Raw genomic sequence first — 20529 nt, 5'->3', positions numbered from 1 at the left:
CTCATGACCCACCTCCATAGGCTCTACGTCCCTTTTCAAGTTCACTCATCTGAAATATTCACCAAGATTTTTAGCTCTTTGATATGTCATTATCGGGGGGGGGGGGGGGGTCATGGGACAATGAATGTAGTTGAACCTTATGATGTTTTCCGACAATGGCAGCAAAATGATTTGACAAAGTAAAGAATAAGGTAACACAGATAACATTATCCTGCCCTTCCCTATCCTGATATTTCAATAAAAGGTGTCTTTGAGCAACCTAAGCCCTCATAGGTCCTCCTAATTGCATTTTAGGATAGCCCCTTGACAAAAATTGTTTTTTCAAAAGCCGTGACTGATTCTTAAAAGTCCTGTAATGTGATATAGATTCTTCTCAAATATAAAGATTGACTAAACCAATAGATTAAATAACTGGTAGGGATGAAAACTATGAAATCTTAAAAATTACTTCTATCCACCGATTTCCTATAAATAATTGTGAACAAAGAAGATCCTTTCTTGAAGATTTTTAAATTGAAAAATTTTATACACTGTGGATGATAATACATAATCTAATCTAATCTAATCTAAATCTTGGGTTTATATACCGCATCATCTCCGCAGATGGAGCTCGACACGGTTTACATGGTTAGGGAAGGAACGGAACTCCAGTGGAATTATATAAGTATGAGAGAAGAGAGGTTGGTGTGAGAGTGCCAGGAGCGGGACGGGGTTACGTTCTGGAGAAGAGCCAGGTCTTCAGATGCTTACGGAATGGTAGAAGGGGGCTCAAATTGCGGAGAGGGGAAGGGAGACTGTTCCAGAGCTGAGTGATTCTGAAAGGGAGGGAAGAGCCAAGTTTACCAACAAGGGAGATGCCTTTTAAGGAGGGGTAGGATAGTTTTAATTTTTGAGTGGATCTAGTGGAGGTTGGATTTGAGGAATTCCAGGATAGAGGGATAAAAGGAGGAAGGATACCGTGGAGGATCTTGAAGGTTAGGCAGGCACATTTAAAGTAGACCCTGGAAATAACGGGAAGCCAGTGGAGTTTGGATAGGAGCGGTGTGACATGGTCAAATTTACTTTTTGAGAAGATAAGTTTGGCCGCGGTGTTCTGGATTAGTTGGAGTCTGTGGAGGCTTTTCTTTGTTAAGCTTAGGTAAATGGAATTGCAATAATCCAATCTGGAGAGGATAATGGATTGTACGAGGACGGCAAAGTGTTTTTGGTGGAAGCAAGATCTCACTTTCCTCAGCATGTGAAGGCTGCAAAAGCATTTTTTTATCAGGGAGTTGAGGTGGTCGTTGAAGGATAATGATGAATCTATGGTGATGCCCAGAACTTTGCTAGAGAATTCCAGCTGTAGAGAGGAGCCTGTGGGCAGTGGGATGGAAGTGGGTAATTGATCAAGTTTAGGGCCGAGCCAAAGTAGTTTAGTTTTGGACTCGTTCAATTTCATTTGTACAGTGTGAGCCCAGGATTGAAGTTTGGTTATGCAAGAAGAAATGTTAGCTGCGAGATTGGTGAGGTTCGCGTCGATCTCGATGAGGACCAGGATATCGTCGGCGTAAGTGTAGAGTGTTTCTAGGGGGGATAGGTGGAGAAGATTCAGGGAGGACATATAAATGTTGAAGAGGATGGGAGAAAGGGGGGAGCCTTGTGGGACTCTACAAGTCGGTTTCCATGGGGAGGAAGAGGAACCATGTTTGGTGACGGTGTAAGAGCGAGAACGTAAGAAGTTCGAGAACCAGTCAAGGACTGTAGAACTAATGCCTATCTCGGAGAGTAGGAAGATTAGAATGTCATGGTGGACAACGTCAAAGGCAGCAGAGAGGTCGAATTGAAGGAGAACGGCAAATTTTTTGTGAGAGTGAAATAGTTGGATCTTCGAGATTAGGGAGGCCAGGAGGGTTTCGGTACTGAAGTTGGGTCTGAAGCCGTATTGATAGGGTAGGAGGACAGAGAATCTTTCCAGGTAGGCTGAGAGTTGGGAGTTTTCAAATTTGGGTCCTGGGAGTTAAGCCAGATATTAAATTCAAAAAATTCTTCAAATGATCCAGTCCATAGACAAAATATATAATTCAAGGAAGCATTTCCACATTTGAATAAGAGAGAAGGTATAAACCACAACTGAATCAAAACACGCCACATATAAGGAAGACACAGAGGGAGCTAAGGTAACTCCCATCGTGACCCCCACGAGTCTGTTGATAAAAATTACTTTTGGTTCAATAATAAATATTTTGAATCACTAATTCAGGTAATTCCATCAGAAATTGTGTAGTAATTCTCACTGCCATCTCTCCCCGTTGTTGCAACGTATCCGGGAGATGAACTCGGCCTACACACAGACGGAGGAGAACACAGCCCCGGGAAAGGACGTCTCCGCGCAGACCGAGGCCATCCCACAGCAGTACATCACGGCCTCTACACAGACAGCGGAGGTCGGTCAGTGGGATGAAGACATCATGCAGGAACTAAGAAGCCTTAGGGAGGAGGTGAAACGTCTGAGAGGCATTAGAGAGGATGAGGCCTACATCGATGGGATAGTGCAGGAACTATCCCAAATCACAGAACGGGCCCGTGACGGATCACCCATGATGACTCCAGGGCCGCCGACAAAGAAACCAACTATTGCAGTTCAGGAGATGGATGGGGACATTGACTCCTGGCAGTTAGTGACCTCCTCCACAGGTAAACGTAGGAGATCCCCCCCCCCCCCATTTACAATCTCCTCACCTTCTCACTCTTTCTCTCACCAGGGCAGCTCCACATCGACTCCACAGCTGAGCCTGAAGAACAGATTCCAGGTCTTGCAGGAAGAGACTACTGATGTGGACCATGATCAACACACTTCTCCATCTCCGGGGACGATGGATCGACACCCCCAAAAGAAGCGTAGAGTAATAGCCATTGGGGACTCCATGTTGAGGGGCACCGAGGGACCAATATGCAGACCGGATATGCAGTCGAGGGAAGTCTGCTGTCTGCCCGGAGCCAGAATAAGAGACGTGACCACCTGTCTCGATAGACTTCTCAGGCCCCAGGACCACTTCCCCATGCTGCTTATCCACGTCGGAACGAATGATACTGCCAAGAACACCCTGGAGGACATAACGAGAGACTTCGGAGCTCTGGGAAAGAGGCTGAAGCAGATAGGAGCACAGGTAGTATTCTCTTCCATTCTTCCTGTTAGGGGCAGAGGAAGGGACAGGGACGAACGCATCCTGAAGACGAATGAGTGGCTACAACGATGGTGCCAGGAGATGAACTTCGGATTCCTGAATCACGGAGAGACACTACAGGGACTACAGGGACCAGACGGACTCCACCTGACCAACAGAGGTAAGAATGTCTTCGGACACAGACTAGCCCGCCTACTTCGAAGGGCTTTAAACTAGGTAAGTCGGGGGTGGGTACCCAATTTTACACTGGAGCAGTAAGTAGCATTCCTGATGTAGCGAACCAACATTACGTTTCTAGGTCTGAGGTAAGTACCCTTACTGCAAACGAATCGCTAGGAGACAATTTGACTCAAATGGGTGGCTCACAACAGGAGCTTAGCAAACAGAAAGAGTGGAGAGCTATGTATGTTAACGCACACAGCCTAGGGAATAAATTTCTAGAACTAGAAACAGAAATAGTTAATGCAGACATAGACATAGTAGCAATATCCGAAACATGGTTCACAGACTCTCATGGGTGGGATATAACCATACCAGGATACAACCTGATTAGACAAGATAGAGAGGGTAAGCTAGGTGGTGGGGTAGCACTTTACATCAAAGAGAACATTAAGACAACCAGGATCACAGATGTCAAGTATACTGGGGAATCCATCTGGGTAAACTTGGCCAGAGGTGGAGAAAAATGCCTGTACCTTGGTGTGGTATACAGACCTCCGAGACAATCGGAGGAAAAGGACGCAGAATTAATTGAAGACATTGAGAATATCACCTTACGGGGGGAGGCTGTTCTATTAGGAGACTTCAACATGCCTGATGTGGACTGGAACACACTATCAGCGACAACTTGTGATAGCAGGAGGATATTAACATCCATGAAGGGAGTAAGGCTCAAACAAATGGTACTAGAGCCCACTAGGGCCCAGGCCATCCTGGACCTGGTACTTACGAATGGGGAAAGCGTCTCGGATGTCTCGGTGGGAGAGACGCTAGCCACCAGTGACCATAACATGGTATGGTTTAACCTTAAGAAAGGCTTCCCTAGATCACAAACAAAAACAAGGGTACTCAATTTCAGGGGCACTGACTTTGCACGCATGGGAGATTTCGTCTACCAGACGCTGCAGGTTCAAGAAGTAACTGATAATGTGGAAGCTATGTGGACAACCTTGAAATCGATCCTTCATGAGGCAACTATCCGCTACATAAAATCTGTAACCAAACAACAAAGAAAAAGGAAACCCCAATGGTTCACAGATGAGGTATCATACCTCGTCAAGGAGAAGAAAAGAGCATTTCTATCATACAAACGCATGGGGGGAAAAAGAAGCAAACGTTGAATACAGGCCAAAGTGTGCAGCGGTCAAAACAGCAGTCAGGGAGGCCAAACTTCGTATGGAAGAAACTCTAGCGAAGAACATCAAGAAAGGGGACAAATCCTTCTTCAGATACATTACCGACAGGAAAAAGAACACAAACGGGATAGTACGCCTTAGAACGCCAGATGGGAATTATGTGGAAACTGACTCCGATAAAGCCAAACTACTGAATGATTATTTCTGTTCAGTCTTTACCTGCGAGGCACCAGGGCACGGGCCTCGGCTGGATGCAAAGCAAAGCATGGATGACCCATTTCAGAAGTTTGAGTTCACACCAGCTGATGTTTACAAAGAACTGTCAAGACTCAAGGTGAACAAAGCCATGGGACCGGACAATCTGCACCCAAGAGTGCTCAGAGAGCTATGCGATGTTTTGGCGGAACCGTTAGCCATGCTCTTCAATCTCTCCCTAAGTACGGGGAGAGTCCCCCTGGACTGGAAAACTGCCAATGTTGTTCCTCTGCACAAAAAGGGTTGCAGAGCGGAGGCTGCAAATTACAGACCAGTAAGTCTCACATCAATAGTGTGTAAACTCATGGAAACTCTACTTAAAGGGAAATTAGACACGATATTGGATGAGGGGAATCTGAGGGATCCCTGTCAACATGGATTCACTAGGGGCAGGTCATGCCAATCCAATCTTATCAGCTTCTTTGACTGGGTGACAGGAAAGCTAGACTCGGGAGAGTCTCTGGACATAGTGTACTTGGATTTCAGTAAAGCGTTTGACAGTGTCCCACACCGTAGACTATTAAACAAGATGAAATCGATGGGGTTAGGTGAGAAACTAACGGCATGGGTCAATGATTGGCTGAGTGGAAGACTTCAGAGGGTAGTGGTCAATGGCACCCTCTCTAAGACATCGGAGGTGACTAGCGGAGTGCCGCAGGGCTCAGTCCTGGGACCATCCCTTTTTAACATATTCATAAGGGACTTGACCCGAGGGCTTCAGGGAAAAGTAGCGCTGTTTGCCGACGACGCCAAACTGTGCAATATAGTAGGTGAAAGCAATCTCACGGATGGTATGGCGCAGGATCTGATCAAGTTGGAAAACTGGTCCTCGACATGGCAGCTGGGCTTCAACGCAAAGAAGTGTAAGGTGATGCATCTCGGCAGCAGAAATCCATGCAGAACATACACCTTGAATGGAGAAACACTAGCTACGACCTCAGAAGAACGGGACTTGGGAGTAATCATCAGTGCAGACATGAAGGCTGCCAAACAAGTAGAGAAGGCCTCATCCAAGGCAAGGCGGATGATGGGATGTATCAATAGAAGCTTCGTCAGCCGTAAACCTGAAGTCATAATGCCACTGTACAGAACCATGGTGAGACCTCATCTGGAGTACTGTGTGCAATTCTGGAGGCCATATTACCGTAAAGATGTACTTTGAGCTGAGTCGGTCCAGCGAATGGCCACTAGGATGGTCTCCGGACTCAAGGGTCTCTCATACGAGGAAAGACTGGGCAAGTTGCAGCTCTACTCTCTAGAGGAGCGCAGGGAGAGGGGTGACATGATTGAGACATTTAAGTACGTCACAGGTCGTGTCGAGGTGGAAAACGACATATTCTTTCCTAAGGGACCTTCAGTCACAAGGGGGCACCCACTCAAACTCAGAGGAGGGAGATTTGGTGGTGACACCAGGAAGTATTTCTTTACAGAAAGGGTGGTGGATCACTGGAACAAACTACCGGTGCAGGTGATCAAGGCCACTAGCGTGCTCGACTTTAAGACTAAATGGGACATCCACGTGGGATCTCTACGTGGGTCGAGCAGCACTCTGACTTAATGGGGTGGGACAGTGGAGTGGGCAGACTTGATGGGCTATAGCCCTTTTCTGCCGTCATCTTTCTATGTTTCTATCTTTAATCACAGAAAAAGCACCCTCCTGCAGTAGTGTGAACTTCTCCAAGCTCCTCCAACTTACAAATCATGTGGGAGGAGTCCTTTATATAAGATAGAATAGCATTAACATGTCCTTGTAAGAAACAGTGCAAAAACAGAGAAAATGGTTCAAGAACAGAATTTTCTAGTTGAAACAATCAGCCGCCAAGGCAGATTCTTCAACACAAAATAAATATAAGGCGTACTAAGATGCTCATTCATCAAAAACACATTTCTTTGCCAGTAAGCATTCCTTGATGAAAAGCTGCCTTCAGCAATGTTTTTTATAGAAGATTTTAATTCCGTCATAGGGTCACTCAATAACAGTTCATAAAAATGTTTATCTGAAAGTTGGTGATATGCTTCTAACAAATATTTATGGCATGTTTGCACAACCGAGGCTCCTCCTTTATCATCATAAATAATAAACTTATCATCCCTAATATCAATGATTGTAGCACTGCCTCCTCAGTTTCAGTTAAATTAAACTTCATTTTAGGGATGTCCAAATCATCCTATACAAATTTTAAATCTCTCAAAATCAAACCTCTAAAAGGAAGCTATGGTAGAATCAATATTCCCTGCGGATACCATATAGAGACTGGTTTACAAGCTGTTGCTTATTTCATGCCAAAGTACAGGAGGTCACTAGACAAGCAGACCAAATATATCAATCATTGAAAACAGAACCAGATATATCCCAGTTTCAAGATTAACTGAATGAATGTAAGGCTAATTTAGAACAATTTTGTAAAAAAATAAAAACTCATTAAATTTAAAAAAATGAAAAGGGACACAATGAATTATGAATAGGGACAGTGTATACCCATGGATACAGAAAAAAGTGGATGATCAACATACTCAACCAACGAAAGCTCCATTTGAAGCATACACTAATGATTACATGGGATTCACAAGTGGTAGTGAAAGCGACTATAGATCTAAATTACAATCAGGAGACTGGGCATTTTTAGGATGGGGACAAGGAAATCAGTCAAGACAGGGAGACAGATGCCCAAAAAGAGCACAAGGACGTACAAATCCACAGAACAGCCAGTGGAGCCAACCCCAAACAAGATCAATCACATCCAAAGTGCCCTGGTTACTAACATTTCAGGGATAACATTGAAACTGGAACATAAGAACATAAGAAGCGCCATCTCCAGATCAGACCTTCGGTCCATCAAGTCCGGCGATCCGCACACGTGGAGGCCCTGCTAGGTATACACCTGGCTTATTTTATAGCCAACCATATCTTTATATGCCTCTCTCAAGGAGATATGCATCTAGTTTGCTTTTGAAGCCTAGGACTGTCGATTCCGCAATAATCTCCCCTGGGAGAGTATTCCAGATGTCAACCACTCTCTGTGTGAAGCAGAACTTCCTGATATTAGTCCTGAACTTGCCCCCCCCTTAGCTTCATTTCATGTCCTCTTGTCCGTGTCAAATTGGACAATGTAAATAATCTTCTCTGCTCTATTTTGTCGATTCCTTTCAGTATTTTGAAGGTCTCGATCATATCCCCACGCAGTCTCCTTTTCTCAAGGGAGAACAATCCCAGTGTTTTAAGTCGATCCTCATATTCCAGTTTCTCCATACCCTTCACTAGTTTAGTTGCTCATCTCTGCACCCTCTCCAGCAGTTTTATATCCTTCTTTAGGTAGGGAGACCAATGTTGGACGCAGTATTCCAAGTGGGGTCTGACCATTGCCCTATAAAGCGGCATTATAACTTTCTCCGATCTACTCGAGATTCCTTTCTTTATCATGCCCAACATTCTATTTGCCTTATTTGCCGCTGCCGCGCATTGTGCCGACGGCTTCAGGGTCCTATCTATCAGTACACCCAGATCCCTTTCTTGTTCACTTTTTCCCAGAGTTGCACCTGACATTCTGTACTCGTATTCCTTATTTTTACTGCCTAAATGCATTACCTTGCATTTCTCCACGTTGAACTTCATCTGCCATTTCTCCGCCCATTTTTCTAACCGACACAAATCGCTCTGGAGTTCCTCACTGTCCTCCTGCGATCTGATTGCCCGGCAGAGTTTTGTGTCGTCTGCAAACTTGATGATCTCGCTGGATGTTCCGTTTTCCAGGTCATTAATATAAATATTAAAAAGGATCGGCCCAAGTACCGAGCCCTGGGGTACACCACTAGTCACTTTCTCCCAGTCGGAGAACTTCCCATTTATGCCCACTCTCTGCTTCCTGTTTTCCAGCCATTTGCCTATCCATCTTTGTATATCTCCCTCTATGCCATGGCTTTGTAGTTTCCTAAGAAGTCTTTTGTGTGGAACTTTGTCAAATGCTTTCTGGAAGTCCAAGTATATTATGTCCACCGGCTTTCCACTATCAATTTGCTTGTTCACGGTCTCAAAGAATTGGAGTAAATTCGTCAAACACGATTTCCCTTTCCTGAATCCATGTTGACTGGGTTTCATCAAGTCGTGTGTGTCCAAGTGCTGAACTATGCTATCCTTGATCAGTGATTCAATCATCTTGCCGGGGACAGACGTAAGACTCACAGGTCTATAGTTGCCCGGTTCTCCTCTCGATCCTTTTTTGAAAATTGGCGTGACGTTCGCTTTCCTCCAGTCATCTGGTATCTGACCAGTTCTGATTGACAGGTTTGCAAGTTTTTGCAATAACTCTCCGATTTCAACCTTCAATTCCTTCAAGACTCTCGGGTGAATTTCATCCGGTCCAGGGGATTTGTCACTTTTAAGTTTGTCGATCTGGTAGTATATCTGATCTAAGTTCACTTCAACTGTGGTGAGGCTGTCCTCTATTTCTCCTGTAAACAGTTTCTCCACTTCAGGTATTGTTGAGGTGTCCTCCTTCGTAAAGACGGACGCAAAGAAGGAATTTAGTTTGTCTGCGATTTGTTTATCTTCCTTGATGTACCCTTTTCTTCCCTTGTCGTCCAGGGGTCCCACTGCCTCTTTTGCAGGTTTTTTCCCTTTCACGTATCTAAAGAAGGGCTTGAAGTTTTTGGCCTTCTGGGCTATTTTTTCCTCATAGTCCTGTTTTGCATCCCTCACCGCCTTGTGACATTTCTTCTGTTCATCTTTATGTTTGTTCCAGGCTTCGGTTGTCTTCGTGCATTTCCATTTTTTGAAAGAGTCCTTCTTTTCTTTTATGGCTTCCTTCACCTGTATGGTAAGCCATGCCGGTTTTCCTTTGCCTTTAGTTCTCCGATCTTTGGAAATCCTTGGAATGTAGAGATCTTGTGCTTCTGCAATAGTATTTTTCAATAGGCACCATGCCTGATCTACTGTTTCAAGTTTGTCCACCATCTTCTCGAGTCGTTTTGTTACCATGGCTCTCATGCAATCGCATTTACCCTTTTTAAAGTTTAAGGTGGTGGTTAAGGTTTTGGCATGTTTCCCTTTCCCGATGTCAAGTTTAAAGTTGATTACATTGTGATCACTCGTTCCCAGTGGAACCATGACTTCTACTTCTGTTATCGGTCCGGTGAGACCATTTAGGACCAAGTCCAAGGTGGCGTCGCCTCTTGTCGGCTCTTTTACCATTTGCTCCAGGAAGCAATCCCCTAGCACCTCCAGGAACTTGGCCTCCTTGCCGCAGTTGGAGGCTCCTAGTTTCCAGTCTATTCCTGGGAAATTGAAGTCTCCCAATATAACTACATTGCCTGTCTTGCATACTTGTTTGATTTCCTCCATCATTTCTGAGTCAGTGACCTCCGCCTGTCCTGGGGGACGATAGTAAAGGCCAATTTTTGTATCTGCGCCATTGTGACCAGGAATTTTGATCCAGAGGGATTCCAGCTTCTCTTTCCTGTTTGTTGTAATCATTCCAACAGAATCTATTCCTTCCTTAACATATAGGGCAATACCTCCACCTTTCTGCCCTTCTCGATCCCTTCTATATAGTTTGTATCCCTGTAGTACTGTGTCCCATTTGTTTTCTTCATTCCACCATGTTTCTGTTATGCCAATGATATCCATGTTCTCATGTCTTGCTATCGTCTCTAGTTCTCCCATTTTGTTTCCTAGACTTCTAGCATTTGTATACATACATCTAAGTTCCCTTCGTGTTACCTTTTTGGACCTTCTACTCTTGGCTGTCCTTACAGTTTCATTTACGGTATCCTTTACTGCTCCTGTGTTATCTCCCATGTTTGCTGTGTGATCATCCCCTCCTGTGTCTGAGTTGTCCCTTCCTGCTTGTTCTCCTTTGTTGGTTGTGAGGTCGACCTCTCTTGTGTATGAGTAGTAGTCCTTTGTTCCTACGTCGGGGCATCCTGTTGTCCGTGCCATCGACCGGTGGTCGACTGTCGGCTTTCCCCTGTCCTTCAGTTTAAAGCCTTCTCTATTGCTTTCTTCATGTTGCCTGCCAAAACTCTTGCTCCTTCCTTGTTGAGGTGTAGTCCATCCCTTCTGTAGTACTTGCTTTTTCCCCAGAACGCCGTCCAGTTGCGCACAAAGTCGAAGCCTTCGTCTTCGCACCATCGTCTCATCCAGGCGTTGATCACTTGCAATTCCCCTTGTCTCTTTCCATCTGCTCTTGGTACAGGGAGGATTTCAGAGAAGGCCACCTTCACCTCCCTGATCTTCAGTTGTCTTCCGAGTGAGCGGAGCTGGCCCTTCATCTCTTCCCTGTCATACTTCCGCCCGCTCACATCATTTGTTCCTACGTGGATAAGCACAGCGGTGTCCACTCCCCGTGCGCCATCTATGATCCTGGAGATCCTGTTGGTCACATCCTTTACTCTTGCTCCAGGCAGACAGGTGACGACTCTGTCCTCTCTTCCTCCTGCGGTGTGGCTGTCCACGTGTCGTATAATGGAGTCGCCTACGCAGGCTGTCCTCAATAGAGGGCTATCATTTGTGCCGATCCTAAACAAGATCATCACGTCCAAAGTGCTCTGGTTACTAACATTTCAGGGATAACATAGGAACTGGAACAACAAGCTGTCCTTAATAGAGGGCTATCATTTGTGCCAACCATCAACTATGATCCTTTCAAAATATGGTGTGACACTGCCAGGTTTATTCGATCCAAGTTAAATTGTTCTTTTCTTCTTCATCAATGCTAGATTTTCCTTTTACATACTGTGCAACTCAAGGTTTAAATTGAGCCGTGGATTGAAGACAAAGTTTTATTTTATTTTTCTTTCCAGCTTATGATTTATCTTTAATCTTATCTATTGTTTTGCCTTTTGTCTTTGTTTTGTTCTATTTCTATCATTTAAATTTCTCCAGAATTCTACTGTTCAACGGCTCCCCCTTCTGCTTCTATTCCTTTCTCTCCTCTCTTCTACCTTCCAAAGTATTTAGATCAATGCTGTCTTGTTAAAATGTTTATTTTATTTTTATTTTTCCTCTAACTCTACTTTTCACTTCTCTATTACCCTCCAGGTACTTTAGTTAGATTGTGAGCCTTCGGGACAGTAAGGGAAATTTTCAAGTACCTTTCTTATTTCTAATCTTAATGTATATTTTCTGTAAACCGCTTAGAACCTAACGGATGTAGCGGTATATAAGAAATAAATTACATTACATTACATTTCCTAGAAGCCTCTAAAATGTCTCTGACAGGTTGAGAAAACTGCAGAGGAGTCATGTTGAGAGGTACCAAGCTGTCAGGTGTAGAGACTGGAGGTTGGGATGAAGCAGAGATCCCTGATGCTGAGTAAGCAGAGAGGGAAAAACTGGTAGAAGGTAGGGCTCCCTGCTGCTGAGTTGAAGTAGAAGGGAGTACCAGGGTTGTCTGGGCCACCGAGGAGCAACCAGAATCATGGTGGCATGGTCGGACTTCAGCTTGACCAGCATTTTTTGAATGAGAGGTCCCATGGATTCTCTCACAGGTTTTCTGCATATAATGTATCTAAAAATTGTTGTGAGTTTTTGCCTCTTTTGCAAGTTTCTCTTCATATTCTTTATCAATGCTTTGCATCTATCTTGCCAGTGATTGTGTCTCTTATTTTCTTCATTCAGATCCTTTTTCCATTCTTTAAAGGATACTTTTTTGGCTCTAATAGCCTCTTTCACCTCACCTTAACTTTCAACTATGCCGGCTCTCATTTCCTCTTCTTTCTATCTTTGCTGATACTTGGAATACATCTGGTCTGGGCTTCCACGATGGCATTTTTAAATAACATCTACGCCTGGTTTATAGTCCTAACCTTTGAAACTGATCCTTTTAGCTTCTTTTAAACCATTTTCCTCATTTTATCAGTCGCCTTTTTGAAAATTAAATGCCTCTACAGTAGATTTCTTTTTCGACATCAGCTCAAATTTGATCACATTATGATCACTGTTTCCCAGCGGACCCGACATAGTTAACTCTTGTACTATACCTTGCATTCCACTAAGGATCAAATCTAAAATAACTCTCTCTCTTGTCAGTTCCTGGACCATTTGCTCCAAGAAGCAGTCATTTATGAATTTTACCTCTCTAGCACGCCCCAATGAAACATTTAAACAGTCAATGTTGGGGTCATTGAAATAATCATTGTTATTCATGCCATGATTCTCCCATTATTAAACTGTTGCTCAATTCTCCAGCTTTCCTAATCCCTGAAAACATTTCTTCGTCTGTCTGCTAATTTTGTCATGGGGGACGGTAGTATAACACTACCTTTATATTCCTTCCCTTCACACATGGAATTTCTATCCATATGGATGCCATATGGATACTATCCATATGGATGCCATATGGATACTGCTATCTATGTCATGCAGAATGTTTATTTTATTTGATTCAATTCCCTCTTTAACATACAGCGCAAACCCCCCCCCCAATATGATTTACTTTATCCTTGTGATATAGCTTCTACCCACTGATCGTCCTCCTTGCACCAGGTCTCCGAGATGCCTATTATATCTACCTCATCATTCAGGGTTAAATACTCTAACTCTCCTATTTTATTTTTTAGGCTTCTAGCATTTGTATCCAGACACTTCAAATTGTGTTTTTTCCTTGCAACTACAGGCTGCTGAGAAGACAGGGAAAATGTGAGTCTTTTACTCTGCTTTCTTCTTAAACCCTCCTGGCTTTCTTTCACCATTATTGAAATCTCTCTACTGGGACTCCCTAAATATCCTGTTTCAATAGTATCTTTCAAGGATACCTCACACTGAACCATCCGCTTCCGGGTGACTGTTGGCTTTCCACCCGCATCTCAGTTTAAAAAGCTGCTCTAGCTCCTTTTAAACATTAGTGTCAGCCTTGCCTTACCAATGTCAGTGAAGGCCTATGGGAGATCATATTATTCATGTCTAACCTTAGGGTATGTCAGTGCAAACAGCCTCAGATTGCCCCAGCCTAAATTACATCAGTGCTTAAAGGTAAGAAAGGACCTTGGTACAGCAAAGAGGTGCTAAAGACATCTAAGCTGTGCTAAGATGTGTTAATGTCTGGTGCTTAAGATGGACAGCTTAAGATATACAATAAGTCCAGGTGCATGGTCTAACAAAGTAGTTAGATTAATCAGAAACCATTCAGAGTGAAACTGGAAATTACATTTGACTCCTTCTCTAGTCTCTCACACCCTACTCACCTTATTCACCATTGTTTCAAACAGTTTACAAATTATATACAAAAGATACTGGGACATACAATAGTTTCTCCAACCTATAAAAGCCCCCTCTCCACATCACCCCCGGCTCTCTCCCTGGAACATCATGCTTCTCTCCCTGGAACATCACCCTTCCCCTCTTTTTTTTCTTTCCTCTGAACTCTGTAAGGCAGATAAACTGTCTTTTTTCTCTCATTAATTGTAATGCATGGTGTATCTTTATGAATCTTACTTTTCTGTACTATTAAACTTATTTCTACATTATATTCTTTATGAACACATAAAACCTATATAACAAAAACAGATTCTCCCAAGCATCATCTATGTTACAATCTACTTCTTAGCAAATCAAACATGTTCAAACCACTCCTTATGTATCTCCTAATATCTTGACAATTTTCATGGAATCCACTTTATGTATTCTGTATCATCTTGACAATTTTCATGGAATCCACTTTATGTATTCTGTATCATCTTGACAATCGTATGTAATCTGCCTTGTACCGCAAGGTAATGGCGGAATAGAAATCACTAATGTAATGTAAAATCAAATGACAAGCACAGCCAGAAGTCATTACTTCCTACTGAATCCTCTACGAGGGTATTGAACCTGGGACCTGGCGGATTGTAAGGCCGCCTCAACATTACCCCTCCAACCTTACATTGGGGGGGGCTAACCTTACATTTAACTCCATATGGCCTGGCTAGAAAGGATGATGCTTGTTTGAATAAACCGATGCTATTTTTTGTGACCTCTGACTGGTTTGATGGAGGTTTGATGGAGACGTTCCTGCCATCTTGAGGAGATGTTTGAAAGGTGACGGAAGTGTTCTGAAAAGTTGATTACATTTACTTAGTGTTTTTGATGTTAGTTGATCTTTGCAAAACGCAAGTCTGACTATGTCTCCCCACTCCTAGCCAAACTTCACTGGCTCCCAGTGATTTCCAGAATCCATTTCAAATGCTCCTGCCTGGCTCTTAAGATCATTCACGGCATCCTTCCTCCCTTAATCCCACTATCTTATAACTGGCCATTTTCTACCTTGCTCTCTAGCTGTGTCGGAGGAATTGAGAGACTCGGTGCAGTCAAGTTGTTCCTGAAGAAGGGGGTGTGCACCCCCGAAATGGAGTCCCGTAGGACGAAGTCATCATTTGCTGGCTGTTTTCACACGAAGAAGCTAAGTACTTCCAGATTGTGTTTGGCTTGGCTAGATTTGGACACTTGTTTTTCCTTTTGGCCCCCTGGTTAGGGGACAGAGACAAATTCAAACTTAGTTACCTGAGTGTGTTTTTTTGATTTTTCACACATTGCACGTTATTGTTGCACTTTATTTACTTATTCACGCGGAGAGAGCCCGGGGATGTTTCACAGTTAACACTCTTCTGGGCCCGTGACAGCCTTTCCCCTGGGATTTCCCAGTGGTGGCTGTGTGACTGAGGGCTCTCCCGCTCTAATAATTTATACTAAAGCTAGCTGAGTTCTTCGTTTGTCTTTGTCTCTTCCCCCTATCCATTTTTTATTCTTGGGGTTTGGGAGGTTTTTGCTTGTTTTGTAATTTAACAAGACATTTGCATGGAAATTTTAGGTAAAAAGATGCCTCAAGAGCTAAAACTCTTGTTCTTAATTTCAAAAATTCTTTCCTTCTTAGTTGCGTAGCTCTTGAGACATCAGGAAAAATTCTAACTAAATCTCCACAAAATTTTGTCAACCTATTTTTAAAAATAAAGTTTTCATGATTAACATTTTATCTCTCTCACTCATGCATGTTATTACCATGGTGGATCTACTCTGAATAACATCCTGAGTATCTTCCAAAAACTCTGTCAGATTTATTTCACTTGTTACCAGGTGATCCACCTCCTGGTCGGATTGTATTTTCTTTTGCGGAATATAATAACAATTATTGATTGGGAAATTCTCCGGATTGAGTAATCCCAGTATTTCTTTAAAAAACTTCCTTAGCAAAATTTCTGGTGATAATAAATGAGTCCCTGGGAAATTAACCAAGCGTAGATTCCTCGTTCTATGCATATTTTCCAACATTTCTATTTTAGAATGTAACACTGTAGAATCCTTAACTGCAGATACCGAGACAGCTTGCAATGTATTACTTTGAGTTTCAACCACAGTTAATCTTTTATCCAAAGAACTTAAGTTAGAATCCACATTCTCAAACTTTTGAGACACTGAATGTGAATAATCAACTGTTTGTTTCACTGACTCTCTGAGAAACCCTTCAACTCTAGAAATACCTAACCATAAATCTTTGAGGGTAATATCTTGTTTTTCCACTGCTAATGGTTGATCTTCTACTACACCTGAAAGTACAAGTGGTTTAGGTATTTCAGTAAAGTCTAGTTTATATGTCTGAGTAGATGATACCACTAATTCAGTGGATATAGTGGGCATAATGTTCCCGCTACCAAAAGGTACTGGATGAAGGGGGGTGTCCTTTCGAGGGGGCTCAACGATGCTCCTGATATGGGAGAATTCATATCAGACAAAGGTCGTGATGGAATTTCCGTAGAAAATGTCAAGTGTCTGTCCATAGGACCAGAAACAGCAGGTGTTGAGCTCTTAGGCTTGATTTTTCTTTTACCCATAGTAACTAATTAATGTTATACAACCTGAGCTCCCGCTCCCCGGCTCCTCGTTGCTCCAAGGAGCTCCCAAGGGGCAGGACCTGCCCCTTAGGGCACAGCCCTTCGGCCACACCCTGTGGCCACAACCGCGGCAGCGGTTTCCAATTTAAAGAAATTCACCAGCAGGAAAGACGGACCCGATTACGTCAGGGGTCCGTCTTCCTTAGTGCCTGCCCGATTCCTCCCTCGGGCCCAGCCGCTGCTGTGGGAACACGAGGCAGCGTTCAGGATCTCCTCTGCGTCCCAGTCAGGTAATGATACAGCTCCCAAAGAACCGCGGCAGCGGTTTCCAATTTAAAGAAATTCACCAGCAGGAAAAACAGACCCGATGACGTCAGGGGTCCATCTTCCTTAGTGCCTGCCCGATTCCTCCTCCGGGCCCAGCCGCTGCTGCGGGAACACGGGGCAGCGATCAGGATCTCCTCTGCGTGCCAGTCAGGTAATGATACAACTCCCCCCTGCTCCCAACTTTTACGTACGGGGGGGGGGTGTCGGGCTGGGGGGGGGGTTTGGGCAATTTTGTATTCTCCTGCTCTCTGCCGCCCTTCCCAGCAGTGCAGCCCCGCTTTAAAACCACGGGCTCACACTGTGGGGAAAGGCAGCAGAGAGCAGGAGCGTTGGGGCAGGCAGAGAGCAGGTCCCGGCACAGAGCAGGAGAGCCATGGGAGGCAGAGAGAGTCTGGGCAGGCAGAGAGCAGGTCTAGAGAGGAATGGAGGTTTTTTTACATAAGCAACTGGTCCTCACTAGTCACTTGTTCTTGATCGGCCAGCCAGCCATTGTGTCTGGAGAACAATTTAGTGAATCGCATCCCTACCTACTTTGTATGCGTTTCCCCTCATTTGCATGCACAGATTTGAAGCGGATTGCAGGACAGGTTTGTGAATCGAGCCGGAAGGAAATCTGCTCGCTAAGGGCTCGCAAACTGATCGGTACACGATTGGTTTGCTTTGTGAATCTAGCCCACAGTAAACTGGGTCATAAAATGCTTGATAAATAGTGGGTGCTGAGAAATGGAGTTTGTCTCAAGAAAGAACAGAATGACCAGTAGAGTGCCAGAAAACTCAATCCCAGTGTTTCTTCTAGAAGCTGGAAGGGGAAGTCTGTTTTGTCAGTGGTAGTATGATGCCCTCTCCTGCCCCAAGAGCAAATATTATTTTGAAATGCAACTGCTAATGCATGGTAAATGTAAGGCTGCTCCAGAACCTTGGCCAGTCACAACACAGAAGGAAGATCTCTCTTCATTTAATGCTTCAGAATAAGTCTTTAAATATTTAAAAATAAGATGTTTAAAAATGTGGCAGCAGCAGGATTTGAAACCTGGTCTCCTAGCTCCCAAAACCGTTGCTCATAACCACTGTCACTCTTCTTCCATAATATAATTTCAGAACTCAGCTTAACTTCAGTACAGTGCATTAACTTACGCTGAAGGCGTCCTTTATTTTTTTCACTGTTGTAGAGGTCTTCACTTTATCATCCTCTTCCATCAACATACTGGACGGCTGAAGAAAAGCACCCAAAAAAGAATATTGTTTTAAGAAACAAACTGAAAAACCATTACCTGACTGTATTACTGTATACCTAATGTGACCATACTGTCCTATTTTTAGATCCCCTGTCCCCATGCATAGCTTCGGGGACGCTGTCTCTGAAAACAGGACATTTCGGCATCCCGATGCTGTGCCGAAAGGACAGGTGATCGCTTCCCCTCCCTCCCTGCCACACCAAAGCCAGCCTGCCTGTCTGCCTCCCTCCCTCCAGTGACGAAGCTTGGCCTACCGCCAATTCAACCCCCCCCCCCTGTCATTCACCGCCCGCTGCAACTGAAGAAAAGAAAGGTCCAGGCACTGGCCCACAAATCTTTTTCCCGTCAATTCTGACGTTGGAAAGGAAGTTCCGGGCCAGCCAGGCAGCGATTGGCTGGCCCAGAACTTCCTCTCCGATATCAGAATTGACGTCGGGAAGAAGGCTTGTGGGTCAGTGCCTGGACCTTCCTTTCCTTTAGTTGCAGCGGCTGTGGTCAGGAAGCAGCAGCAGGGGCCAGTCCGGGAGGGGCTGAATCGGTGATAGGCCAGGCTTCAGCGGGGAACATAGGAAGGAGGGAGGGAAGGAAGGAGAGAAAGAGGCATAGAAAGGGGGGTGGTTGTAAGCAGAAGAAAGACTAGAGAGAGAAAGGCCTGGACCAAAGGGGAAAGACAGGAGGCAGATGCAGGACTATGCGAGGTGCAGACAGAGGGGGAGAGACCCTGAGGAAGAACAGAGAGATGCAAGATCATAACAGAGGAGGGAGGGAGGGAGGGAGAGAAAAGAAAGAGAGAGAGAGAGAGAAAGAGAGAGAGAAAGTGAGAGAGACCTGGACCCAAAGGGGCTGGAGAAAGAAAGAAAGAGAGAGAGAGAGACCTGGACCCAAAGGGGATGGGGCTGGAGAAAGAAAGAAGGATAGAGCGACCTGGACCCAAAGGGGCTGGGGCTGGAGAAAGAAAGAGAGAGAGAGAGACCTGGACCCAAAGGGGCTGGGGCTGGAGAAAGAAAGAAAGAGAGAGAGACCTGGACCCAAAGGGGCTGGGGCTGGAGAAAGAAAGAAAGAGAGAGAGACCTGGACCCAAAGGGGCTGGGGCTGGAGAAAGAAAGAAAGAGAGAGAGACCTGGACCCAAAGGGGCTGGGGCTGGAGAAAGAAAGAAAGAGACCTGTAACCAAAGGGGATGGGCTGGAGAGAGACCTGGACCCAAAGAGGATGGGGCTGGAGAAAGAAAGAGAGAGACCTGGACCTAAAGGGGATGGGGCTGGAGAAAGAAAGAGAAACAAAGGACACAAAGGATGCAGCTGACCTTTGCCAAGTCTCCTGGCCAGTCGTGGGGTCTAATCAGCCTGCGCTCAAGCGCCAGACTCCGCAGGAGCGAGCATTGCTCCTAGGGAACCTATTCCTGAGCTCTAAGTGTTAAAGCAGGCAGGCTAGGCAAGTTTTTTTTAAAGTGTGGTCCTCCTGCCTTCAGATCCTAATGTCTGACCCTTCTAACAGGCAGAGCTGTTAGCACAGGGAAGCTTCAAAAAAGATTGGATTCATACCCAAAAAAACCCAAATCTAGTACAGAGGAGAGAAAGACACTTTCTCTGGAGATAAGCAGGGAATATGCAGCAACACTTGATTGGTGAAGTTTCTGACTGAGCCAATGACTTTGGTACTCTCTCCCATAGCTATAGTAAGCTTTTGAGGTAAAAGACACCATTTCTCAACTGAAGGAGGATTCCAAAATCAGCCGAGAACTTTCGGCTACTCCGTCGGATCAGTCTAACCAATTTTGTCGCCCTTCTAATTATCCTTACAGAAGAACATATCAACCACAATAGTTCTTCTAGCAATATTTTTCAAGGAGACGTTTTACACCTTATGCAAGAGTTCCTTTGCAACGTGCGCAGACGTCTCAGTATGCACCTAGACAATGTCCTCGGGGCAGTAAACAGCAGGCCGTCTCTCAACTCCCAACACTCAAGCCTGCTCCTAGTTTTTGACCATCTTCCAGTAGGGGGGCGGCTAACACAATTTTACTCAATTTGGCAGCAGATCACAACACACCAATGGGTCCTCAATATTGTGCTTCAGGAGTATCAACTAAATTTCCAATCCCGTACCCTGCCTTCCAGAGCTCTACCTCCATCCACAGTTCATCCTCAACATGTGTCTCAGTTGGCAGCAGAAATCGCACTACTTCTCCAAAAAAATGCCATAGAAGTACCACCCATTCAGTTCAATCTGGGGTTCTACTCAAAGTTTTTTCTTATCCCCAAGAAGACGCAGGGCCTTCATCCAATACTCGACCTCAGACCTCTCAATGTCTGCCTCAAAAGGGAAATGTTGAGAATGCTCTCCCTTTCGGTGATTCTGTCTCTACTTCATCAACACGATTGGTTAGCCAC

At 44.6% G+C, this 20529-nt stretch overlaps 1 protein-coding gene across 6 annotated transcripts in view; it reads right to left on the bottom strand.

The window, feature by feature from the left end:
* The window catches only part of ZCCHC8 (zinc finger CCHC-type containing 8), an 83850-nt gene that overhangs the window by 43006 nt on the left and 20315 nt on the right, over positions 1-20529 (bottom strand). For all 6 annotated transcript variants that reach the window (XM_033954236.1, XM_033954238.1, XM_033954237.1 and 3 more), the window contains one exon: positions 18038-18115. In XM_033954236.1, coding sequence (XP_033810127.1) covers positions 18038-18115 — 78 coding nt within the window. The remainder of the gene's footprint in view (positions 1-18037; positions 18116-20529) is intronic.

The sequence above is a fragment of the Geotrypetes seraphini genome, chromosome 8, assembly GCF_902459505.1.
Source record: "Geotrypetes seraphini chromosome 8, aGeoSer1.1, whole genome shotgun sequence".
Classification (NCBI taxonomy): Eukaryota; Metazoa; Chordata; class Amphibia; order Gymnophiona; family Dermophiidae; genus Geotrypetes; species Geotrypetes seraphini.
This window is presented reverse-complemented; position numbering and strand designations above follow the sequence as displayed.